Below are 27,452 nucleotides of genomic sequence, written 5' to 3'. Positions count from 1 at the left end.
CTAATGCTTAGAAAGTTCATATCACTTCATTTGTTAAGTGTCTTATGCCTCTTGCAGCTGCTCTTGTGTGTGTGTGTGGGAAATGCTAGAAGTGCCCTAGTTTTAGAGTATGCCTGCAGTTGCACACACAGCAGAGAGAGATTATGAAAGCAAAAAAATCGACTGAAATCCATCTCTTCTATATAATTCCCAGAAAGCCAGTACCTGTCTGAATTTTCTCCCTATGGAAAACAGTTCTAAAACCTCATTTGTTTCCATGGTCTAAACCTCACCTGGCAAGGGCAAGGCTCAGCATTCGGATGTTGGTGAAGACAACATGTGTTTGCTCTTACACAGGGCACACTGAGACTGCACTTGAAAATGGTCTGCATGTGTGGGGATGTCCCCACAAGGCAACAGAATCACTTGGTTGCTGTAGAAAGGAATTAATTACTGTGACACAGAAAAACAGTAGTGCCTTGCTTTTGAATGATCAGTATGCTGCCATGCATGAAGAAATTCTTCACCATGAGGATGGTGAGGCATTGGAACAGGTTGCCCAGGAAGTTGTGGATGCCCCATTCTTGGAAGTGTCCAAGGCCGGGTAGGATGTGGCTTTGAGCAACCTGATCTCTAGTGGAGGGTGTCCCTGCTCATTGTAGGGGGGTTGGAAGTAGATGATCTTTAAGGTTTCTTCTAACCCAAACCATTCTATGATTTATTCTGTGATTCTGTGGTGGCAGAAGTACCACCATTATGGGTGTACTCTGTCTAAAACATGAAGTCACGGAGATGATAACTATTAACTTCAGTGCACATGGAGCTAAGTCGGTAGAGTTGAAAGGATAGATGAAAGCACGGGTGTGCACTGAGTTCAGCGGGGGTGTGGTGACTTGTATATGTCAGTGGGGTGGCAAGAAGAAAACACTGTGTCAGTCTGGAAAGCTCTGTGTTGGTGGGAGTATCCTAAATTAATGGGTAGATACTGTTCATTTTGTGACATACTCATTTAAATTAAAATATGTATTGCATCAAAAGAATGTTTCGTTTTATTTTACTTTGGTGGGGAGAAGTGATTATGTCCACTTTTTGCAAATCTGAGACCAAAGAGATTGCATTGTTTTCAAAAATTACTATATCTCAAGATCAAATTGCTCAGTAGAGCAATGTATAGCAAAGTATCCATTTTCCCCTTCTCTCCATGCCCACATTCACTTTACTGCAGTTGCTGTCTCACTAACACTCACAGGCTGCAATATACTTTGATCATTGTGCCCTCTGAGCAAGGATATCAAATAATGGATATCAAGCAACTTGAGTTGCTTTCTGCAGCTCAAGCAATCTCACCTTGGAATCGGTGTGATATAGAAAGCAGGCTGGTCTGTGCCTAACTCCATTTCTCAGCAGTAGGTGTAAGCTTCATTGTGACTTGGAATTACTCACAGGAATTACCTCATAGTTTGAAGAATGATCTCTAGTTGAACTCCAGAAGAGTTTTTCATCTAGAAAATTGTACAGGTGCTCCATTTCATAATCTCTGAGGTGACCTTCTATGTACAACTACTGCAGCAATACACTGTCACTGATCCTGGATATGGGAATCTCTCTGACACTGTGCTAGCAAATGCTGCCTGCAGCAGTGAGAAATCTGAGGAGGAGAAGCAGCTGGTACTCTTGCACCTTTGCTGAAGGTGTTTGCTCTTGTGTAACAGTCTCACAAATAAATCACTGCATCTTGCACATTGCCTGCCTTTAGTGTTTGAAGAGCGCATGGCCTAAGACAGGCTGCACAGCACAAATTGCTGGTTGTCTGGAACTGAGGTTGTCCTGCATGCCCTCAGGCATTTCAGTGGCATTTCAGCTTTTATTTTGGTGATGTGTAATTAAAAAGCTTCCATTCAGTTGTCTCATCTGCATCTGGGTGAGCTTGCCAGCCTTCTGGTCAGCTGCAGACCTGGCTTCACAGCACAGGCTTTTTCAGCAGAAAGCAGGGACCTTTTTTCCAGGGATCCTTTAATGTTAATATCCTTGTTTAATATTGCAGTAAGATGATGAAATAGAATTATCCAGAGGATATGAGTGTCAACTTTTTTAAAAATGCTGTTACAGACACTGTGTTCCTTTTATCATCCTTAGGAGATTCTAAGACTCTCCCTACCAATGCACTTGGTTTGGTATCTTCTATGTTATTTAATATTTTAGGATACAATGCTTTTTAAAGCTGACATAGTCAGCCAAAAGTAATCTTTTATAAATATGCATTTCCAAATGGAACAGTTACACAATTTTAATCTTTAAAAAAAAAAAGAAAAAGTTGTCCCTTTCCCTAAAGCCAGTTGTATCATCCAGGTTTATGTCTGCGGATTCTTTCCAAAGAAATCTATTAATGCTTCTAGTTTTAATGTTTTGCAGTTGAGTGCTGAACTAGGTGTGACAGTTTTAAATCATCTGTTTATCTTTCTAGTCTACAATATGATGAAAACAATGGCAACTTCTATACCATTCCATGAGTAGTAAACACTAATGCTGGGGGAGTTTTCACTCTGCTTTGCTCAGCCAGGACATTAGAGATGAGGAACATTGGTAACAGTGCTACCAACTCTGATGGTAGACTTCTATGATGAGTGCCAGAGCAAAAGGAACTGGTATGGTCACTGCAGCTTGGTGTCATATAATTTATTTATACTTGCAAACCAGACTGGTAAGTTCCACACTGTTGAAAGTATGAAAAGATGTACTAAAGCATTGAGCTTTTAAGAATTGAAAATATTTTAATATAAAATTAATTAATAGGTGTGTTTAAATAAGGCATGAACTTTGCTTTCATGGTTCAGTGAATAGAAATGAAACATATTCTGTCTCTCTTCTGACTCAAACCTCTAACTTGCAGTAGTACTTTCTAAGTAGTGCTGTTTAGGCTGTAAAAGAACAGGCATTTTCCATTTTCTAATGATGGAAATTTCTATAAGTTTTTATCTGAAATTGTGAAGACTTGTATTACCTGCATCAAAAAAAGCAAATTGATCTATAGTCTGGAAGTACTCTTGCTTCACCTTAGTTCCATCAGAAATCACTTCAACCTACTTCCCTTAACAAGAGAATCTGAGTGTTGACATCTAACCAAAATTAGGTACATGTCTTTATTGTTTCAAAACAGAAATCTAGATTTTAGTTTTAGAACACTGGAGTGCATTAGATCCAAGCCTTCCGCAGAATTCGTGCAGTTCTTACTGTCTCACTGCTGTAGTAGTTGGGAAAACCTTGTAAAGCTCCTGAATTAATTTTATCAGTGTTAATTAGAACAAAAATTTGTTACAAAAAGATTTTTATTTTATGGTATAGCCCTACCCATCCTGCCAAGAGTTTTCTGAAGAATTTAAATTAAGAAGCCTGAAGGAGCTGGTTTTGATGTGTTTCTATTTTGCTTCTGAAGTGGTAGCTCTGTTAGAGAAATCTTTCTAGTACCTCCTTTGAACCTGGTGTTCAGTGCTTTCAAGAGGGCTTGGGGTTTTTTGGGTGGAATGGAGTGTGGACAGTATATGTGTAGAGTTTCCAAGCTGATGCTTCAGTTCTGTTCCTATCTGTATGCTCTTCCCCAAAGGATTAACCTGAAAGAAGGGCAGTACACCATCAGTGTCTTGGTTTCCCCATTCCCTAGAAAGCTTACATCTCTTGAGAGCAAGCTTCTGCAAAATGCATGTTGAACTTGTGCCTCTCCTTGTCTCTCCTGCAACCTAGCTCCTATCCTAGCTCCCATCCTGAGCTCAGTCCCAGCACTGCTCTGAGCCTGTATGTTGAACTCCCTGCTGAACTGGTCTCTGAACCTTCCTGGAAGCACCAGGAAGCTCTTTGTCCTGAGTGAATGTGAGCAGGGGTTTCTTACTGTGCCCTTTTGCTCCTGTCCTCAGCAACTGCTCAGGGAGCATCTGCCAACTACCAGGACAGCACATCTGCTACACAGGAAGGGCTCTGCAGCAAGGGCTTTAAAGGATGAAGGTTGCTTCAAAATGGTCTGTGAATAGAAGCTGACTGCTGTCAGGCTGCTTGCTCTTTGGAAGCCAGCAGTAACCCACAAGGCACCATTTATTACTTCCTGCACAGAAGGGAAGTTTTAAGTTGTTGAAGAAGGGGAGAAAAGGAGGAGATTTTTTATATTGATAAAATGCTGATGCTTAGTTCCTGTGCTCCTGCGTGGTTTAAGGGTCAGAGTAACTGTCTTGGACACAGCTCTTCTGTGCCATATTTACAAATGGATTTTGGTGATGAGAGGAGATGGTTTGGTTTTTTGTTCAAACTGTTGTGTTTGGGTCTCCAATCCATCTTCAAGCCTCTCAGCAGGGTCACATTGTAGCATGTGTTAGTTGAAGGTGAAAATTTCCTTCCTATCTGGTTTTGAAGGACTCAGCTTTGGTAATGGTTATGTTTGCATGCATGGGAGTTTACAAAAGCAAAGCCAGTGTTGGTGGCAGTACAATTTTGGTTCACTCAAAGCACTGTTTTATAATAATTTTCTGAAAAATCATATCAGGCCCTGAACAAGATTAGGACTCCAGTGTACTTATACTGTGACAGCGAGGAGTAGCATTGACTAAGTGTTCAGCTCAGACACAGATGGCAAAAGCAGCAGCATAAGAAATTTAGTCTGTCCAGTGTCCAGTACAGTGCAGTAGCACCAGAAAACATTGTCTCCAACTGTGCTGGAACAGGTTTCCAGGCCAAAACTCACCCAAGCTCTTCTTGAGGGGAAGTTTCAGAGTCATTATTGACAAGTGGATTTTCCAAACTAGCCTCTAACAAGTGAGTTTTTAAATTGGATTATTTACAACTTATTTTCCCCAACACTTCTAAAGAAAAGAGCAGATCAGAATTTTGTCCTGACTTACTCTGAAGGTTTTAATATTAAACATCCAGATGCTTGGTTTTTTACCTTTTTATCTATCAGCTACACTGCATGCATCTTGGTAATTTTTGGCCAGCCATAGAACTTTGAGACCTCTTTATCTCTGGAAATATTACTTTCCTTTGTTCCCAAGCTTACAATTTTAAAATGCAAGTAAAAGGTAAGTATGGGGTAAAAGTATCTAATGAACATATTACTTAACTCTAAAACAATAAATTGCACTAAAATATTACTTAGTATACTGTTTGTCTAAATATATATAGTCACTATTGATAACACAAAGAATATAAAATGCTAAAGACTTGAAAAATATATTTTTCTGTAAATACAGAGAGTAGTTTCTACATGTCTTATTAATAAACTATGGATGTAAGAAGAGGCAAAAGTCACAAGCAGTGGAAAAGCTTTAACTTGTGTTGAACTCTGCTTTTCCTTATATTCAGCCTCTAGATCATGGCTCATGGGAATTTGCTTGTAGGATAAACAATCCAGTTTTGCCATTAGAGAGACTCTTTAGTCTTAAAGTTCAGTGATGTTGCTTTAGAACAGAACAGCCAGTTGCTGAAGGCTCAGATGCTTACAGTGAGTCAGGTACTCAGGACTTTGGTCTTAATGTGTTTCTGAATTTAAGCTAATAAACTTTGTCAGCTCTGACCTGTATCTGCACTTTGAACACACTCCGCCCAGCACAGCAATACCTCTGACTTGACTGACATGCTATCTAGCCACTGTTCCCAGTGGCTAGATAAAACTGCCTGGGCTAGAAAAACTGCCTAGACTAGACCCACTTCTCTATTATTACTTCTACAAACTTAGAATACTCTGTTCTCTGCTTAATTCTGAGTAGTTCAAACTATGCATTTTTTACATTGTACATGTCAGGCGTGACATGCTGTATAAAATAAGCGAATGAACTTAAGAGTGGGGCTTTTGTTTGGGTTTGTTTTTTTTTTTTTTTTGAGAAGTGTTCATAAGGAAGTAATTGGAGGTAGCAGGATTGGATGCTAAGGAGTAAAGAATATATCAGTTCCCAGTTAGCTCTGTTCTAAATTTCCCAGTTTAATGCTGAATTTCCTCAGCTATGTATTGGCAGCGCTTTTTTACTGAGGCATGAGTTTGTTCCAGCTGTCATTTCTGATGTCTTCCCTATCTCTCAACACACACCCCCAGCACTCTTTGGCAGCTAAAAAAAGTAGCTGTTCAGTCATACCAGGGGGATTAGATGACAAGTGGCAGGTACAGAATAGCTAGATTTTCTTCTTTTTTCCCTGTAATCCCGCCTCCTCTGATTTAGCTATTTCTTTTTTCTTGTGGCTGCTTCTCAGTATTTCTCTCTCACTTGTAGAATTAGAGCAGGAAACTGGAGGGTGGTCTCTCCCCTTTGGTGCTCAGAGCACCCTTTACCCAGAGGTGTGCCTGCGCTGTCAGGCACACATGGCTCTCTGCAGGCCTGGGGCTCTCCTGTGCTTGTGCTCTCATCCACAGCTGTGCAGCCCTTGTACAGCTCCCCTTTCCAGACCCGTGCTAGGATGCAGTTCTGGGGGGGCTGCTGTGCACATCCTGACCTTGACACAGGTCTGAGCAGCACCTCTTGCTTGTGGTCCCCAAGTGCCCCTTCACACTGTGTTTAATCTCTTGAGGATTACACTTCGGGGGGTAGAGACCTTCTGGAAATAGAACTGTGTCTATCTTATGGCTGATTCCCTTCTTCAATGGAACAGAGCTTAAGCATCTTCTTTCCAGCTCCTCAGCCTTGCTGTGGTGCCTTTGGTTTGCCATTCACCTCACTGGGAATAGCTGGTTCACATCGTGCAAACATGTGCTTGATGTGCCGCAGTCTGAAAAACAAGTGTTTGTATTCTGCACAGCTCTTGTGTTTTTTAAAAAGCCTGTCAAAATGCCAGTGTGATGCTTCCCATCTCAATGTTTGGCAATTAGTGCTTTTTCCAGGGTCTGGGTGAATGTTCTTTCCAGCACATCCTTCCAGGGGATATAATTCTCAACTAAGTTTTTCCCCTTGAATGTATTATCTTGTCTCTCAGGCTAGTCTTTGTCAAGAGCTTACCTGGCATGTAAAGAAGCACTAAAAGCTTACAGTTTTCCTCCTTTCTCAGTGTTTTCTATGGGAATTTTCATCAGCTTTGAATCTTTTTAATATAGAATTTCTCTTTGCACTTGTTTTGCTCCCCACTGCTAGCAATTGCTACTTCTGCTCATACAGGCCTCCTTTGGATAATCTGGAGATAACTGGTTTTGTTACTTCAAGAGGAACACCTTAGACTGTAAGGTTATTAAAGGCATTTTTGTCTGACAGATACTGATCATGGAACAGCTCTTTTGAAGTAGTTCTGATTATTATAAAGTGGTTTTTTTCCCTTTTAGGACATAAACTTTGGTACAGAGATTGTTAACTGCTGTAGGAATTGACTATAATTATAATGGCTGTATGAGACATGGGGTGAGCTGACATCCTACATGAAATTGCTTGTCAGTCCTTCTAGAGCTTGTATTTATCCTGGTAATAAAAGTATCGTTTAAACCTGTCTGATTGTGAACACAGACATATCGTAACTGATCAAAGATTTCTAAAACAGATTTCATTTCCATTACAAAACTGCTCTTTTAGGAGTAATCTGCCAATTTTGTACTTGTCTTGGTATATACCAAATTCTGTCCTGCAACTGGTTTTACTTGGAAGCTCAGCATTTACAAATGCATATTATTCAGCAACAATACATATATCTTTTCTTGCCTCCTCCCCCGCCCCTTTCCTCTCTTTCCACACAGAGAAACTGAGGCACAACTTTCTGTTCCATGCTGTGCCATATAGTAATGGCAGAGCTGAGAGAGAGGAGCTGTGCTTCACAGAAAATTATCCTTCTCTAACACTTTTTTATGCAACTTTTATTCCCTTATGTAAAGGTAGTGGTTCAAGATAAGCAGCAGAGCAAGTATTAGGTAGTTAAATTATAACTCTTCTAGCATCTGTTAGATATTGAAACTGGTGTTGTCAATATTTAGGTGTGGATTTTAGATGTTTAGTTGTCTGGTTAATCTGTTTGTATCTTAGAGCAATAGGTATTTAATGTGGGAGCACACCTACACTGGTTACTAAATACTTGTGCCAATTCTTGTTTGATATCCAGCATCGTTAAAATTCATGGTGTGCCATCTGTTCTTTTCATCACTTGTCACATGAGTGGCCATATGAATGTGTATTCAAACTGTGTCACAAAATATTCCAAGGAAATGTTAGACAAGGAAATATGGGAAAAAAGTATTACTTCGTGTAATAGGCTTTTTTTGCAAGTGTATTTTCTGGATGGCATTTAAACCACTGTTCTGAAGTTAATGGAGAGTTGCATAATCCCATGGCACAATGCTTGAAGAAAATAATGCCCATATACAGTATGAAAGATGCAAAGAAATTTGTGCTGACACTATGAGAACATCAGTGTACTCACTAACTCTTAGAAATAGTATTTTTTCTATTTTATGACAGTTTCCTCTTCTATGTGATGCCCTAGGCCAGACTGATGGGAACTGTGATGTAGTCCCACTGAATTACATTCTGAGTGTTCTAAATGGTTTATACATGCAGGATAAAATCTCATTTTACTACTGCCATACCTTCAAGGGTAAGATATAAAGAGTAAGATATAAAGAGTTTAGAATCACAGAAGTGTTAAAGTTGGAAAAAGACCTCTAAAATCAAGTCTAGCTGTTAACACTGTCATGTTCACCACTAAACCATGGCCCCAGCTGCCACATCCTCAAATTTTTGAACACTTCCAGAGATGGTGATTCCAGCACTTCCCTGGGCAGCCTGTTCCAATGGCTGACTACTCTTTTGGGGAGAATTTTTTCCTAATATCCAGTCTAAAGCTCCCCTGGCACCTTGAGGCCATTTCCTCTCATGGTGTTGCTTGTTGTTCTGGGAGAAGAGGCTGACCCCCACCTGGCTACACCCTCCTTTCAGGGAGTTGTATGGGGTGATATGGTTTCCCCAAGCCTCCCTTTCTCCAGGATAAACACCCCCAGCTCCCTCACCTGCTTCTCACAGCGCTTGTGCTCCAGACCCTGCACCAACTCTGTTGGCCTTCTCTGGACTTGCTCCAGCACCAGGTATGGATTTTGATAACGGTAGACCCTACCAAGCCTGGTGGTGCAGGCGTTCAGTGGTGCTCAAATTATCTTCCAAAAATCAATCCATCTACCCACAGGTCAAACTAATCTTTTGTAAGAGGCCTTTAAAATGGTAAATACTAAAATCTTGTGTTGGGCTGCCGTTAAGGTGTTACAGTTCTTATTGTCATTTGGAATCAGTATTTATTAAGTTCAACAGTGGTTATTTCTGTTTATTGCAAGAGACTCAATACAGATGATAGGGAGAGGAGTGTCTGACTATTATTTAAGATTTCACACATTTTTATTGGTGAGATTATGTGATTTTTGAACACTGCTCTTGGAAAAACATTGCTCTTGAACACTAAACATTTGATAACACTGTTTTTCTATTTCCCTCACCCACCTTCCCCCTGCAAAAAAGCTACAGTACATGGAACATACGGGTTCTTCCTACCACCTTTCACCCCCTAAATTAATCCTGAAACTCACTTGTGGAAGGAGGTAAGCAAGGAAACAAAGACTTCTGTGAGGGCATGAAGGGAATGAACTCACTGAGGTACTAAGTGCTGAGTGTATATCGGTAAAGCTGACATGCATAAGAAATCGCTTGGAGCCTTCCGAAGAAAACTTGTTTTAATTATGTTTTGTAAAGTGGGTCTAATACAGTAATGCCTGTTTAGCTTTTAAATCTGGAGTAATCAGGGTTTTTTCCAACTTTCGTTTCTAGTGATATTTTTGTTCAAGTGAATCGGTGTCTTTCCTCCCCTAAGCTGTATTTATAACTTTTTATCCTTGCTTGCAAATATTTTCAAGCTGTTTGTGGAAGGCTTCTCAGAATTCCTACAGTCTGCCTTTAGGCTGTTCCCAGATTGGTGTGTTCAGGACTCAAACACTCCTATAGTGGAACTGCTAGATACAGAGATGAGTAGTAAGATGAAAAAATCATGGCATCTAATTTCTTGGCTTGTTTTTTGATTAGAGACAGATGCTGAACCAAGGACATGGTTGTGAGTTGAATAATAGTAATGAATCATCTGGGGTTTTTTTCTTTATAAAGGGTTGTTGAAAGGGCATTCAGAGCTCCAGAATTACATCTTGTTCTAGGCTGGTAGGGCCTGATCAAACGTCGATTGCAAATAATGGGAATATCTCCTCCGTTAGATTTCATTCAGGTCATTAACAGTCCTCTCTTCATTCCTGCATTATGGGTGTGTTAGAAATTTGTAAAGAAGTTTTTTACCGGTATCTTGTACCATACCTTTAGAAACCTGGGATCTGCAAGTCATCTTATACATCTTATTAAAACATGTTGTTAAAATGCAATCTTCTTGTGGCTCTTTCTTCAACTTGAATCGGGAACTTGTGTTGTGGCTTCAATGCCTTCTGTGTAGCCTTTGGTGTTTTTTTCTATGCAAAATGATGTAGAATGGCATTAAGGTGACATCTTCGAATGGTGTAATTTTAAAGGGAATCCAGCAATATTTAAGTTTCATTATAATAAGGTGAGTGACCTATTATTAAGTAAAATCATTAATTAATATCTTCCTTTCTTCCTTATTTTAGCAACTGAAGGTTCTGAAACACAAGATAAGAAAGTCACTTCAGGACAAAGCAACTCTGGAACTAAACCAGGTACACCATTCCACATGGTCCATGTTTCAAGGTTGTTTGCCTCAATGGTGTATGGAAAAGAGCTGTTGTCACAGAAACGTCTAAAGTTTGTTGCTTTTGTACCTCACTTAGTGTTTCAGTCAAAACTGGTATCAGTGACTGTTCATGTTTAGATAGGCTGGAATCTGTGATTGTTTGCAATGAAGCAAAACTGGAAAAATCTACTTAGAATAGCTTAGGAATGAGGATTGGGAAGTGAGAAAAGACAACAGAAGCCACTGTATTTGCATCTGTGCATGAATGAGAATTATGTGCTGTAGGCAAAGATTTGGAGCTTTATATAAATGTGCTTCTGTTCAGGCATTTCTTCACTTACCACAAAGCCATGCCATATTCTGTAATGGGCTCTATGCAGTGGGCAAATGTTTCTCATTACTTCACCATACCTCACGGGTACATTGTGTGGATTTAATTCATGTTTGCTTACACAGTTGAAAACGTATGTACTAAAAAGCTTAATGTAGTCCTTGGTGTCATGGGTCTGTTCCACTTGCATGCTTAGACCAAGATCCAGAAGATGACTTAGATATCTGAATTCTGGTTGTGTTGCATTTCAGGTACTCAAGATTAAACGATGCAGTTAAAAATGATTTTGCTTAGATGCCTGAGAAAGCAGAGGTGCTTGTGTTGCTGAGGACTAGGCACACTGTAACATTCCCTTTTCAACTCCTTGACAGCTTGGCAGCTCAGTGACTGTTTTGTACTGATGGACTCTTCTCTGTCCCCAAACTGGGTACTTTTGGCCTATGTCCCCGGAGGGAAGGAATCCCAGCGCTGTCTGTGTTCAGACCACACCTCACATGCTCTGCCAGGCATGCTGGGTCCTGCACAAAGCACAGGATTCACGGCTGTTCTCAACCAGATAGGCAGTGGGAAAAAAAGGAGAAAATAAAGATAACATTACCTCCTTCCACAGCAAAACCAGAGCTCTTCATGTTGGACAGTGTTCAATACTCCCTTTATTCTGCAATAGTTTAATCCATATAGTTTTCATTTCTCAGGAGGGGGTCCTAACTCTTCCAATTTTCCCTTCATCTATGCTGGGGTGTAGAAAGGAATCCAAAATTCTTGGGGCTGGAGCGAGGGAAGGCCGAGTGTAGCTGATATTATGAGCCACAAAAACTGGCCATACGTACAAAGTGCATAGGAAAATTTTTAATTTAGGAACTTAATTGCTACAAATATCAACTGTGCTTAAGAGTTTATTGAGTATCAGTTCTATAGAAGATTTGTAAAACTTGTTTTTCCCTTTTGTTGATATCATTAGGGACAAAAACCTACTGATGTTTCAGTGCTGAATTTCTGCAAAATAAATACTGTTCACAGCTTCTAACCTTTTCAAAATTAACTATTAACTTACTAAAATGATTTTGAACTCACAGTAAATGTTCTAAATATATGGACATATACTGTTTTCATATGTAATTTAGAGGCTTAATTTCCAGCAGCAGGTACAAAATCAATTTCTCCTTTATAGAACTATGGCTTATTTATTCTCCAAACACCCCCATCATACAAATGCTTAATTCCATGCCTGCTACATAAGTGAAGGGAAATAGGTGGTTGAGTGTGAGTTCCCACATATTGCAGCATAACCAGACTGCAACTTCCAAAGCAGCATGTGGGTCTTCCCGGAGTGTTGTCTGTTAGGCTTTGCATATGCCCAGTTGGTAATTATTTCTCTAAAAAATGATAAATTCTTGCAGGATTTGTTGCATCTGACATATTTCCCATCTCCTTTCGCAGTAACTTAAATCTTAGGGTCTGATGACGGATATGAACAAGACAGAGTACAAAGTACTTTGTGTGTTTGTCCTGGTATTCCTACTGAATAAGAAATGTCAATCCCCCAGGTATTTGCCTGGTGGGTTTTTAATGAGTAGAGACATGAAAAATAAATGGGGAGCAGTCCCAGTGAACTCTCTTGTTTTGCCACAGTTTGAAACTATTGATGCTGTGCACTGGGGGTGCCAGCAGAACATCTGGATTCAGAATGCAAATGTTGGAGGTTGGGCTTGTAGCCAAACTATGAAGGATCATTTTCAAGGCTTAGTGGAGACATTTTAAGTATCAGTGTAAGACTTGCACCCATAATATGTGCTCCAGCATGTAGCAGAGCAAATGCAATGATGGTCTGCTACAAAGATGTTACCCTCATCTTTGTACTAATATTGATTTAGCTCTTTGTGATCCCAAATTTATGCAAAATCGCTTGTTACTGAAGACACACTTAACACTCTGCATAGCCTGCAACTTAATGTGAATTCTTTAGGATTGTTCTAACATCCTGGGGTGTTGGGAGAGGGGCTCTTCTTGTGTGAACGCACTCAGGTGTGTGATATGGAAAGATAATTGGATCTCTTCGAACAGACTGGCAGAGGGCAACTTTAAAAATTTATTTTATTCCTTCCTTTGCTTATAATTAGGAATTCTTAAGGGAGACCTTTTCAGTTTGCCTGTCCATGTAACCCTCCTGCCTCTTTGAAGAATTGTTGCCTCTCCCCGGTAGGGAAATCTCTCTTCTCAAGAAAGGGAAAAAAAAACCCCACTGGAAGGATATTCTGAAAGAAGCAGGTTTCTACATTTTTCCCCAGTGCCTCATCATTTTCTGTCAACTCAATGTTACATTGACTTTGCTGACAGCCCTTGAAGGGAATCCTCGTTTTCCAGGGGAAATGTGCGTTATTCCACAAGCACTAATTACTCATGCTACAGAAATTCATGTTTTGTGAATCTTGTGTGCCAGTCACAAGAGAGAAGGAATATTATTACCCCTTTGACCTGTGCCTGTGTGCTAAAGGGACTGCATGCGAGGCAGCACACTGCTGAACATCAGCCGAATGCTGATGTGCACCATGCAGTGGACAAATCTCTGCCACGGCCTGGCTGAGCAGTGTCATAAATGGCAGCACCATGAGCTAGTCAACCAACATTAAAGTTTTGACCTGTAACTGGGTGATGGATTACCTTTGTCTTTGCTGGTGACCTGTTCACTTGTTGCGCCTTTCATTGGGGCTTTCGTGTTTGAAGTTTCTCCCTGCCAACTGTGCGATGGGCTTTCTCCTTGCAGCTGTTACTTTGCATTGCTGTTAACACTCTTAATTGGGGCTCTAGTCTGACAGTTGTTGAGATAATAGTTTTTCACTGATTGGAGTTCAAGAGTAATTAAACTGTAGATAGCTGTTAGTGAACTGGTTCACCCAAGAAATCCTGTCATGCTTATGCAGAAACTTCTGTTAGGGGATGAAATGCACATTATTGATTTTTTTTTTAATCTAATTCAAATAACTCTTCAAAATTAGTCTAGCACAGCCTCACTTTTGTGAATATCTTTAACCTCAGTTTTGTGACCCATTGTATTGTTTGCTAATAACTTTTTTCATAGGTATGCAGCCTATACACAAGTAGGCTGACTCTGCATGTTTTTACAAGTTGCTTACATGTAAATTCACAGTGAATAGTGAAAAGACTCTGTTGTCTTGTGCATTTTAATGGTGACAGTATTCTAGGTAATTCTTTATCTTAAAATACTTTAAAACTGAGTTTCCCTCAATACTAAAATTAACCAGACCATTTATTTATATCCAGAAATCTTTTTTATTTTTCTGTGGGTTTTTTGTTTATTGTGTTCTTATGCAAAGCAGACTTTTTCAGTGCTACTGAAAAAAGCATAAAATTAAGAGCTTTCCAGGTTTAACAGAACAGGCTGAGTAGGAAATTAGTTTTGGCAGCATGCTGAGATGAATTGCTAACTTGGATTTTGTTCCCTTTGTCTGGAACAGCTCCATTGCTGAGACTGGAAGTCGGATGCTAGCTGTTCAGCACTTTGTTGTCTTCCAGAATCATCACTGAGCAAGTGATGTTTTTCCAACCAAACCTGAATTTTTAAAGTCAAGCCTGGGCTCTGACAGAGATTTTTCATATTATCTTAGTCTAACTGCTGTGATCCAAGTGGCCAGTTGCAGACAGTTGTGAACTACTCATGTACCTAAATTTCAATCTACAAGATTAGTTAAAGATATCATCTTACTCAACTGGTATTATACCAGTCCATGCATGTGATGCCCTCACTGCCTTTAAGATATTTTCCAGAGTTTTTAACACATGTGCACACAAACATCTTTTGAGATCAATATCATGCTGTTTCCAGAGGCTCAGCCAGAACTACTTTAGAACTACTCAGCCAGATCAGTGTTTTGCTTGGGTGCTGAGGTTCTTGTGTCATGAAATAGGGATTCTTGGTTGTCCTGAGGCATTATCAAGGGAAAGATGATGCTTTATTATAGTAGGCTTTCCTGTGGATCCGTTTCTGAGCGACAGGAATAATAAACAGTATTTTTTCAGAATGCTCTCTAGCAGCCAAGTTGTTTTAGGCTTGGAAACAAAACAAAGCTTCTTCCTGGGTTTTCACAAGTGGTAGTCTGGCTGGGTATTCACAGTTACACCTTAGTCTATTCTTTGGAAATATTGTACATCTTAAAAATACGAGTGCATTCTAATTGTCAGTTTTCTGGGGTTTTTTAATAAGATGGATTTCTGAAAATATGTTCTATTTTAGCAGAATAAATAGGGTTGTTTGACAGCCATTTTCCTAAAATTTTGGGTTTGGTAGTACTTGATTTTCTGCTATGTGCCTAATACTTCTCTTCCTCCATTTGTAGATCATCCAACAGTACTAAAGGTTGATGACAGGCAGCGGCTTGCCAGAGAACGGAGAGAAGAACGAGAGAAACAGCTAGGTAAGGCCTGCTCTGATTTTTGCTTGTTTGTTTTTAATGGACTATCATCTGCATGCAGTGTTGTGGCCAGTTTACTTTTAGGGGCATTCAGCAAAATGATAGTGCTAGATATGCAATAGTGTCATTTTAGATACACTACCGTATCTTTAAAGTAGATCTTTTAGTTCATCAGTACTATACCTCTCACCCTTTTTATGAATGCGAATGAAAAGTAGGTTTAATTATGAAATCATGCAGGGGAGCTTCACTGATGTAAATGGAATTTTGAAGTTGTAGAATATTTTACCAATTAAGATTAGACTACTTAAAATGTTGAATACCATGAAATAGAATTGCAGAATATGTTGCCAATGTATGGTTTGATTTTTTAATGTAAACTTGGGGTACTTTTTTCAGGTCGAACCTTTAGTAGGTGTCAAATAGATGTGCTCAATATCTTATGTCACCTGTGCCTGAGTATGTATAACACAGTTCAAGTGAATAGTGAAGGCTACTTAACAAGTGGCTACTGACAGGCAGTATACTGAGTATGGTGGTGAGAGAATTAAGAATTATGTCAAGCCAAAGTGGTGGCTTTCTGAACAACATTTATATGTTTGGTTGCCACAAAGTTCTGTGGTAATTGGGAGATTGGGAAATACAAGTATTTCCTCTTTTTTTATATGTTTGCTCTGATTTCTTTCAATGCTGAATTGTTCATAGGACTTGAGAAACAGAAGTTCTTTTTTTCCTATTTCTAACTTCTGGAAGTTTATTGAACTATATTATAACTCCAGACAGTTATGCTGCTTTTTCTAACCTGAAGAGCCATGATTAACTGTCACCTAGGTCTTGATAGCGTTTATATCCTCCCTCCTTTCCAGCACCTTATAACATTGCAGCAGCCATGCACTAGGATTGTTTTGGAGGGGAAAAGGAAAGTTTTGGTTTTGGTTGCTCAAAGGGTAACATGACAGGATGTTTGCAAATCCCTGAAAAGCTGCTTCTCGAGTTGAGGTTGATGGTATGTGTAGGCTTCGTTTCTTTAGGTTTCAGAGCAAATGGATGTTACTGGCCCATTTTAATTCATTTTTCTTAGATGTTGGTTCCATGTCTTGAATTTGTTTTTTTCTCAGGTTTGATCCTTGTGTAATAACAATGCTTTATTCAAATGTAGAGAAAGATGCTTTCTTTGAATTTAACTCAACTTTGATTTTTCTAGCTATTGATAAATGAGTATTTGTTACCAGAGGGACATGACTTCTGTTGAGAAATGTGTCATTTTGTGTGACATGTTTTAAAAGCAACATAAAAGCAACATCAGGAGTTTTTATAACTTGACATGGAATCCTTCATTTCCAAATGGGAGAGTTCTGCATGTCCCTATGATGTATGAGTGTATTGTGTGTTCTTGCATGAAGAATTATTTTGAACTAACACGAAAATTGAAAGTCGCATTGTACTTTCATCTGTATATTTGTCTACTATGATTTAGGAGCTGTTTCTCAAGATTTGTTTTCCGGTACAGCAAAGCAATGATTTTTACATTGGCATGCAACTTTATTTTATTTTATTTTAGTGCAGAACCTAGATAATCAGTCACTCATGTCATGTGAACCACAGCAAAGAAGTTCCTAAGCTGTCGCTCCTAAACATTAAGTTGTATAATATTGTTACATAAATATGTCTTGCTAAAAATTAAAGTTGGATTTTGTTAATACTGGGACATCAGCCATGCAACAGTAAAGCAACTGAAGAAAGGAATTTTTTTTTTCAGTAGAATTAGGTTGGATTTAAACTTAATTCCTTTCCTTTTGATTCAGGGGATCTGTCAGGTTTAGAAAAGACTTCTTTTTAAGCAGAAGTTGAGAATTTCAGTCATACCTAAAGTAAAATTATTCTTTGCTGTAAAAAAAAAAGGAAAAGACAGTGTTCAGCTCCCTAGGTGTAGAGCTGGTGGTAATTTTGTTTTGTACTTTCAGCAGCTTGAACTCCTGGAGGTCGTTATCAGCCTTTTGAGGAAAATTAAGTCGTTTGACCCTTCTGTTAAGAACATGTGGAGTACCAGTTTAATAAGGATTATGTTTATTTATTGGGCAATATTCTGATGTTGCAGGAGAGATGATTTAAGACCTTTTTCTTCCCCCCTTTTTTTATTCTCAAGTTTTAATTTTTTTCAAGTTCTGCTGTGCTGTGATAGATTTGGCTTTCCTGTGGTAAAGTGGGTTGGTGTGTGCTCTGAACTCTTGAAGATTTTCTTGTACCTGGAAATAGTATTTTAGCAGTCTTATCCTACTTAGCACACTTGGGTGTCTAATTCTTGTTTTTAATGAGAGTTCAGAGAGTAGGAAATGCTGTCATTTTTGTTGTCTGGATATATATAGCATATATGTGCTGGGACTGTCGGTATCTGCTGTTTCTTGAGGATCATGTTGAGCCACCTAATTGAAAAGATTAAAGAAGCTTCTCCAAAAATGCCCCTTTCACCTTTAGTATATTCACGTTTTGGTTTGGGCCTTTCTTTAGATAACATAGAAGATATACAGGGACACAATCAGCAAATCACGCCATCAAGAAGGAATGATTTTTTAGTTCCTTCACTGTAGGAAAGGCATTGCTTTTGTAATGCCATCCCAATACTTCTAAAATATTAATTCTCTGACATTTTTCTGTGCAGTCTATTTTGCGTGACTGAAGTTGTATCAATTTTGGGGCGGGGGTTTGTTTCAATCTTTTTATTCTCCTGACCATTTGGTAATGTGTGTATTGCTGATATGCACATTCAGACATTTAAAGGATTATTTGGGCGCTCTTGCTTGAATGTCTAAGTAATGGTTCTAGTGCTGTCACTTGCTTTTTAGTAACCATGTTTTCATTTTTGTGCTCTTTCCACTAGCGCCCTTTCCCACAGCACCTATGCATAAAAGTTAACGTCTGTCCTTTAAAACATAGGTATCAGATCTCTCTGTGTAACACTAACCCTCTTGGATTGTGCAAGATGGAAATCCCAAGAGAGGCAGTGGTAGGTGAGAGTGATAGCTGTCAAATGGGACTGTTCCCAGAGGCCAGAGCAAAGGGAGCTATCACATTTCTGGCTCCAGCTTCGCACTTTACATGTGTCAGGCTGAGCAGCTGTGTTCTGGCACTGGATGCTGAGACACACACATGTTGGAACTGACTTGTCTATGAAGGCAAACATGGTAGATGGCCTGGTCAAACTGGAAAATGTTACTGAAAACTACTGCTTTTTCATCATGTGGACTTTACCCTTATCTGCTATAATGATTGTATCTGTACAGCCAAATTTAACAGTGCTAAAGAGCATTCCCTGGTGCTAAAACTTAATTGTTCTTGCTCTAAAGCTATTATGATGGATCCTGGCAGGGTTTTGGCTCCAGCCAACTAACTGTCTGCTTCCTGATTCCCAGACAAGGTTTGGGAATTGGCAAGGAAGGTCCATGGGCTTTTCTGCATGTGCCGATTAAGTGCTGTCACCGTTTTGGAGGGTAGAAGTCTAGTAGTAGAGGTGAAAGTTGTTCCATGCCAGTTAGTCTCTGGTTCCAGAGCATAGACCTGGTCCTGCCTAACCAGAAAGAAAAATCAAAATGTGTTTTTCAACAGGAAAAGTAAATGGGATTTTAAAAAAGGTTTCATTCTGGTAACCTTAGGTAGTGGCCTAGCAAAGAAGAAGAATTTTCATGTTACTACTTAGCAGTATCTTGGTCCCTGATTCTTGAGAAAACAGTTTTAAGTGTCACGTTTTATCTACAGTAATCCTGCTTGAAGTCTGACCTTTTTTTAATCACTATTGTGATCTTGACAAGGACATGTGGTTCATTTCATTTCTGGCATTGGGAACAAAAGATGGTAATACTGCCTTTTGACTTAGCACACCTCCTTAAATGAAGAGTGATTAATCTTAGTTCTTAGAATGTGTCTGAGTTTGCTAAATTCATTAAATTCTTAATACTTACAGGCATAAGCATTAAAATAATATTTTAAAAATCACATTACCATGCAGACTCCTGTCCCATTTGAAAGTGATCATTGGCAAAATAGTAATATTAATAAAAATTACAATTTTTTTCTGTGAGTAAATTCCTTCTGGTCTGTTTTCTTCCTTGGCACTTGGGGGCAGAACTTTATCCAACATTTCCACAGAAAGAAGCCCCACAGAAACTGCGAATCATTGACCCTAGCATATAAATAATTTTGGGATCTACTTGGAGAACTTGGATGTCGAAAGGGTTTATACGACAAGAAAACAATTTTTAAGGAAGACTAGTTTAAAAATTTCTGTGATGTATGTCCCTCAGAGCATGGTTACTGGGGAAAGGTTGGATTAGAGAATCTCACATTAACTTCACCTTTAATTACAGCTCTGAAGTTCACCTTCTGATTCGTTCAGTCAGCCACTTCTGTGTAACATCCCCATTTTTAGGTATGGTTAAAGCATCACTGATCCATTTTACTGCTAATGCAGCAAGGAGGCAATCACGGCCTTGGTGCAGAGCTGGCAGTGAGCAAAGGTGAAAGAGCGGTCAGAGGAGAAAGCTATTGCTGAGGTCAGTGCTGTAAAGTTAGAAAAGATAAAGGCTGGGAAGATTGACAAAGATTATAGGATCTTTACTCAGGTAAACTGTCCATCTGAGGTGGATTCAAAAGGCAGACTGAGAAAGCATGGTGCTAGACTGATCTGCCTTTATATAGGCAGTAAACCAGAAGACAAAGGACTGTAGTGAAGAGACAGCAGAAGGGACAGAAAAAGAGAATCTGGGGACACGTTGTTTACTTCACATAGATACACAAAAAGTAAAGGCTTTGACACTTAGTGCATGCTCCTCCTTCCCTCACAGCCTAAAACCCCTGCAAAGAATAGCTCTGCGTGTTGATGGCTGGGCTAAGAAGCTACAAAATTGTTTCCGAAAAAGAAACATGCATGGTGTGCAGCTAACATCTTCCACATTACCTTAGTTAATTCCAGTGTAAAATTAATTGGTTTCAAGTCTTATGTGTCTCTTAATATTGGAGTGTCTCTTTCTTGATTGACCTTGTTTTCTCTTGCTCTGTTATTCACTTCAGAAGTGAAACACAGCCTTAATTATGTTGCTTTGTAATCTAATCCAGCATTACTAGTTTGCAAACAAGCGGAAGGTATTTAACAGCATTTCTAGGGCTCAGTTTCTAAATCTTGTTTTTATGCTCTGCTTTTGTAGCACGTCCTTGTAGCACGTGACTGTGTTCAAATGTATTGATTGTACTAAGGAATGAAATAGAAAGTGGATCAGGTTGTGACTTTTGTTTGTACTTTACAGCTTTAATGTAGTTGTTCCTATGGAATTTAAGCTTTCAGCATGCAGGTGCCATCTGAATGATGACCAAACTTTCCTTGAATGAATCTTGCGTGTTGTCAGACAAGGGCGAGAAGGATCATGAACCTGTTAATGCTCAGGCCCAAGAAAAGGCCTTTTTGTTGGACCGTACCTGCCATTATAAAAGTTGGTATTCTTCCCTTCCACATCCTCAAATTGGCTGCTCTTTCAGGTTGATGAAACCTTTTAAAGATACCTTCAGTTTCCTGTAGGCTCATCTGCTGATTCTTTTTATCAGCAAGGTATTTGATGGTGTGCTTCTAGAAGCACACCTATGTATCCAGAATAGAGCTTAATATATCCCTAATTTTTTACGTTAGAGCAGGGGGCTAAAGAGTAAACTTTTTATTCTACAAGACAATTTGTTCATTTCTGTGTGGGGTGGCAGGAAAACATTTCTGTAAATTCATGAATAGGAACATAAGAATGAAATAAAAATGTTATTTTAAACTTCTTATTTTCCCCGAAGATACCCTTATATATCTTAGGACACTAACTTATCTCACTGTACATACCTACCTTTTAGATGGTAAAAACTGAGCCCTTAAGTTCACAGAAGAATGTCAGTAGTGCATATAGAAAGCAGTGAAAACAAAGCAGATGTTCTCCTTTGATTCTCTAACAAGATAAAATTAAGGAATTGATACTTGAAAAAAAATTTTAAGTAGTTAAGATTATTTCTCTATCTTCAAAAAAAGTTAAATTAATGAAAATAGATATTACACTTTTTTCAGCAAACAGATGTATCATAAATCATACCTTCATGTGCCTGTTAAATACTTGGTCCAAGTATAAAATTAGTAACTTCCTTATGTTAGTAGATGAGCACATATTTTCTGCTGCCTTTTGCCTGTAGCTTAAAGATGAGGGAAAGATATAGCTTTGGTATTTGTTTTGAGTCAGATCTAATATTTTTGTTAAAAATTATTCCAGCTGAACACTTCCATTTTGCTTGGTTAATCCATCAGTAATATGTCTTTCTGTTATTGAGCTGTCTTGCTGTATCACAAAAGTATGATTTTTATCATTCCTTCCCTGAGGAGCAGAAAACTGAAGATAAGTGTTCTACCCAGAGGTCCAGCATCCAGTTTGTCTTACCATCACTAAGAATACATAAATATCTTTTCAGCCTTTCTCTTCTTGAATTTAGTCTTAAAAGTTCAAATGTTCTATTTTCATTACTTTTTCTAAACAGCATTACAGACTGAAACCTATGGAAAGCACCATAAACAGTGCCTCAAGAAAGTCTAACCATTTACATTAAGACCAGAAAGAACAAATAATCTCCATGTCTTTTATAGGCAAATTAATATTCCAGTGACATCAGTTAAGAAAGCTGTTGGGGCTTCTTTTTGCTTTTCTTAATTTATTAATTTTCAGCAGACAACCAAAGAGCTTTTTCGTGCTAGGTTGCCACTATAAGAAGATTCCAGGCACAAAAGAGCCAGTTCATCACAGGAGCTGTGGAAGTCTTGTGGCTCACAGCAGTGGCTTGTCTTGATATGATCATTAGAGTCTGTACATAAGTGACTATTCATTAAAAGCTGACATGCTGCAGCTAGCTGGATTTTCATGAGATACATGCAGTTATGCTTCTTAGATGCTCTTAGCTCTTTCAAAGAGAATGGATTTTTCAAAACTTCTGCAAAATGGTTTGATTAAATTCCAGTTTTGAACAACTACATTGTTTGGGTTACTTAGCGTGTTCAGGGTCTGTGTAACAGGATCTGTGTGCTGGATTTGGGGTTTTTTGTGGTAGGTTGGTTTGCTTTGGTTGGGTTTTTGGTTTTTTTTTTTTTTTTTATTCACTTATGAGCCACTATGGTGAAAGAATACTGTAAGAGTCTGGAGCATTTCCTTTGTGAAGGTAGCTCTAACTTACACTGCAAACATATGATGTTGCATAAGGGAACAATCTAGTTCCACTCTTCTGGGCCCCAAAGCTTTCAAGACAGCAGTGGGGAGAGATCCAGACTATCCTACATCAATGGTTTCATGTGGACTGCAGCTTAAGCCTGCGTTCTACAAAATTCATGAAAATTCAGACCCTGATACAGAGAAAAATTGATCTTGTGTAGGGCTTCTTGATTTGTCTTGATTAGGTCTTCTGAAACATGTTGTTTGAAGCTGTGAAGAATTGGAATCATGTGATAGATTAATATTTACCTTTAGACTTCTTTGGTGGATAACTTCCTTCCTTCTGTTGGTCCAGGTGCTAGATTTCTCATTCCAGCCACTTCTATCATAAGAGATCTGTATTGATCAGTAAAGGTGAAAGTTATGATAGCTATATCTCTCTGTTTTTGGTATTTTTTCAGTAAAATACTACAGAGAATTATCATGGTTTGTGTAACAGAAGTTTGTTTGCATACATCTGACTTCAGTATTTAGGCATTTTAAGCTAGCAAAAAATCCTTTCTTCCATGAAGAAATTGTATGCTCAAATAATTTAACTGTTGGTAATTCATAATAAGTAAATTGAGATTAAATTATACCAATGTGTGGCCAGGGTACATTTTAATACAGGAGGAGAGATAAGGATATTATATATGTCTGAAGAAAATGAGTTCTAAAGGTTTTCCATGTACTTTGGTTATTCAAAATGTATTAAAGACTTCATTGCATAAAGCAAGTTAACACTTTTATTTCTGATTTTTCTCACAGCTGCGAGAGAATCTGTCTGGTTAGAAAGAGAAGAGAGAGCACGGCAACATTATGAAAAACACCTAGAGGAACGCAGAAAGAAGCTGGAAGAGCAGAGACTAAAGGAAGAGAGAAGGCGAGCAGCCGTAGAGGAAAAGCGAAGGCAGAAACTAGAAGAGGAGAAGGTAAGAATGAATGTCATGAAAACACTTTTCAACTTCTTTTGCCATAAGATACAGTACTATCAATCTTCTTCTCCAGGGTCATGTTGTAAAAAATGCAACATGAACCATGGTCAGTATGACAGAGTGTGTTGGAAGGATTTTAAGCCTTGCTTGCACAGGTACTGCTTCTGTTATGAATCAAATGCAGTGAAGTTTGAGCATGTCTGGATTACAGTGTATGGCACTGTGCAAACTCATGCAGAAAAACACAAATTGGGTCAGGTTTGTAGGGTTATCTGTAAATTCTTAGCCATTCAGTTTAAGAGTAGTTAAATATAAGTTGCTCTAAGAAAACCTTTTAAAAATCAGTGTGTAATGAAATATGCTCTTAGCTGATTTGTCTCAGTTAAGCTGGGAAATACGTGCAGTGTGATCCTATGTAAGTCACCTCATCCTTGTGGGTGTTTGGTTTCCTATCTCTCCCACTCCTCTGGTATTTAGTAGATGGGAAGTAGCACTAGGATATGTTTGTATAGTGGCGGGGCCACTACACAATATCTTACCTTTTCAAAATTTCAGTTAACATTCTAACGTATTTATGGCTTACTTGCTGCTTAATTTTGTTCTAGTGTGTGTCTCAGTAGGCAGCACATAAGCTTAAACACAATTGTATGCTGCCAGCTTGGTTTTGTCCATGTGGATGGCGGGTAGCAGGGTTTGATGAGAAGATGCAGTTAAAAGCCCAGTAGTATCCAAATGTATTATCCCGTTGTACTCAAGGAACGACATGAAGCCGTTGTACGTCGCACAATTGAAAGAAGCCAGAAGCCAAAACAAAGGCAAACCAGGTGGTCCTGGGGAGGAGCACTACACAACCGCATTAATAACACAGGTAAAGAGGGAGGCTTGCTTTGCCTGCCAGTTTCCCTTCCCCGCCAGCTAACTGGAATTTACTTTTCTTCTTCTGAAAGGAAGGATGACTCAGTGTATGTTAGTTTGAATTCCTTGCTCTTGGTCCTATTATTGTTAGCAATGGCATGTTTGTGACATTCTTGTGTAGCAAAAAGATAACAAGGAGAAATCTGAGCAAAAGTTACGGCTTGTTTCAGGAGTTGACTAATTCTGTAACTCCCTTGCTGCAGCTTCTCGCTTCTGCTGCTTTGCTGTTGTTTGTGAGTGTATATGTGGGTGTGCTTGTGCTGTGTCAATCTTGTGATATGAGCTACTGTGGCAGATGCTAGCTGTGTGTCTCAAAAAGTAGGTCTGGTGGAAATGACCAAATACTGAGATTAAAATAGACACAAGGAAGAAAAATTGTTCTATGTGATAAGCTATCTGTGCCTTGTACTGATATTTTGGGAAATAGAAGTCCCTTTTCTTCCCCTAAAGAAACTTAAAGATTGGAAATTTAAGTTTAAGTGAATTTTAGCTGTATGCTTTTTTCCCGAATTATCTTCTCTAACTTAATCTGCCAATCATTAATGTGTATATGCCCTGTTAAATATGAATCAACCCCACAAAAAGAGAACTTTTCCTTTACTTCTTTTAACAGAAAGTGATACTTAAAGTTCTTTTCTTCCTATTCTAGTTTCAATGTGTCCAACCTTTCATCAGGGGAGAAAAAAAAAATTGAGAAAAGAATGCTCTGAAATATTTGTCATATATAAATTCAATAAACAGTTATTTTTCATAAAAGGTTACTTTTTTGCTTAACTTTGTATAACTTATTTGATTTTTATTTTATTTTCTGTGAAAAATCATTGTCTTGCATTCTGTCCCTAGGTTATTTTTTTGAATCATCATTCACCTTTCTCGATTTAGCAGGCCTGGAGCACCACTTCAAATCTCTGGGTGGTGCTAGAAAACCTGGTACATAATGCTGTGGTTTGTTATTCCCTTACCCATAGCTAGTTCTCAGGAAGTGAGATCATCAGTAACTAAACCACCCTCATGTAGTTGCAATGCATGCTTAACACCATGCTGATAGATTAGAACTGTTGTTAGTACCAGATTTTTCATTATTGTTTGTTTTTATGGTGGAGAGTTACTGCTGGCTGACTCTAAAGATTTGGCACAATTCACTGAAATGAAGCATAATGTTCTATCTACTGGAATTCAAGGAGAGGAAATTTGAATATTTTGTTATTTTCTAAAACACTTTTTGCATACTGCACGCAGGATTTACAATTATTTTGCACATGAACACAGACACATAACCAGCTGCGTTGGCCGTTTTGTTGCTCATGGGTATTTTAATTCCTTTTTTGTTGTTGTTTCTTTTTTGGGTTTTTTTTTGGATAAAGCAAGCAGCAATTTTCCAGGCAATAGATTGCATTTGGCCTATTCTACGTTTATAGGATTCATATTGCCAACATTTGTATGTAAATCCTTATGCTGAATGTCATTCATTTAAATAAGGTTCATTGACATGAGAAATGTTGTCCTGCCTAATAGCAGAGGTGATTTTCAATATTGTCATTTGTCATCTTCAGAAAGCCAGTTTATGCAGTACAGCCTTTCTGCCATATGTAGAAACTTTATGGCTGTACTGATACACTATGTAGATTCTCAGTGGCAGATGAGACATGAGATCAAAATCACCACCCCATTCCCACAAATATTGTTATGTTCTCAGGAAGCCTGAGCATCGTGTCTCCAGTAATGACTTGCACAGGGCATTCTCCAATTTACCCCATAGATCAATGTGGGATCATCTTGCCAGCCAGAGGTCTTGTTCTTAGTTATAACATTTAGATGTCTCCTTTTTTAAAACCCATTTCTGAGTTTCATTCCCCTCCCAGTATCCAGTCTGCCAGTTCTATGCCCTCGCCAAGTCATTCGAACATTAAAGCCTGCATATAATCACATGGGGTAGGGAGAATCTTTCTTCAGTCTAACCAGTTATGGTGCATCCTATATAGTTCATAGAACTGGGGAGAGTTAAGGTATTTTTCATATACTCTATTTCTATGAAATTTTTTTGTACACAGTGAGTATAATTTAATCTATTAGGACAGAACAGGTAAATACAGTGTTAATACATGTCATAAATAAACAATGGCAAATAATATTTCAGCAGCAGCATCCTTAATGCTGTCATTGTCCTAAATTTGTATCTGCTTTGAAAGCAGTGTACAGACAAATTTTTGCACACACAGAATATGAATCAGCAGAGCAGTTATGCATATGCTCAAGCCTCATTGAATTTCAGCATGGTTGAGTGCTTTGCTGAGTAGTGCTGATGTTCAGTACATGCTAAAACATAAGCAAGAGCAGAATTGATTCTCACAGCATCTTTTGATCGTCAGATTTACAAATGGAAATTTGTAATGGAGAATGTGTAGTCGATACATGGAGCTTGGAGCTCTTTCTGTTTGGGTTTTTTTAGAGAGAGAGAAAAGAAAGGACATAGCAAACTTCCTGTGACATGCATATGCACAAAGTGTGTGCAATCTCTATTCTTGAAATAACCATCACCCCCTCAGCAGGGTGCAGATGCTAACTGCAGCAGTTGTGCAAATGATGTAATACTGCTAGAGAAACTGCAGAGAAACTAAAATAAAATTATAAATCTTTTGTGTTATGTATGCCAAGTAGGTGCATTTTAAGTACCTCCCTCAGAAGCTGTTTTTTTTAATCTGCTAAGGTGTGTGCTGAGTTGGATTGACTCACTATGACTTCATTCTCAGCACACTGAAAATAACTCTGCAGTGGGTGGCTTAGCACCTATACATAACTGCGGGATTTTTAACTAAATCTTTTAATTTATTTTGTGCTTACCCTCACTTCCTTTGTGTGCTAGTCTTCCCTAATCTCTCAGCATTGCACTGTCACAATATTGACCATCTACCTAGTAACAGTACCCTGTCACCTTTTA

General features: G+C 38.7%; 1 protein-coding gene across 3 annotated transcripts in view; it reads left to right on the top strand.

Moving 5' to 3' along the window:
• Nucleotides 1–27,452, top strand: part of MAP7 (microtubule associated protein 7) — a 110,332-nt gene that overhangs the window by 51,497 nt on the left and 31,383 nt on the right. For all 3 annotated transcript variants that reach the window (XM_069010481.1, XM_069010479.1, XM_069010478.1), the window contains exons 2-5: nucleotides 10,571–10,639; nucleotides 15,340–15,417; nucleotides 23,433–23,596; nucleotides 24,356–24,467. In XM_069010481.1, the coding sequence (XP_068866582.1) occupies nucleotides 10,571–10,639; nucleotides 15,340–15,417; nucleotides 23,433–23,596; nucleotides 24,356–24,467 (423 nt within the window). The remainder of the gene's footprint in view (nucleotides 1–10,570; nucleotides 10,640–15,339; nucleotides 15,418–23,432; nucleotides 23,597–24,355; nucleotides 24,468–27,452) is intronic.

The sequence above is a fragment of the Aphelocoma coerulescens genome, chromosome 3 (genome assembly GCF_041296385.1).
Source record: "Aphelocoma coerulescens isolate FSJ_1873_10779 chromosome 3, UR_Acoe_1.0, whole genome shotgun sequence".
NCBI classification, from domain to species: Eukaryota; Metazoa; Chordata; class Aves; order Passeriformes; family Corvidae; genus Aphelocoma; species Aphelocoma coerulescens.
Note: the sequence above shows the minus strand (reverse complement) of the source record. Positions and strands in the feature narration are given on the sequence as shown.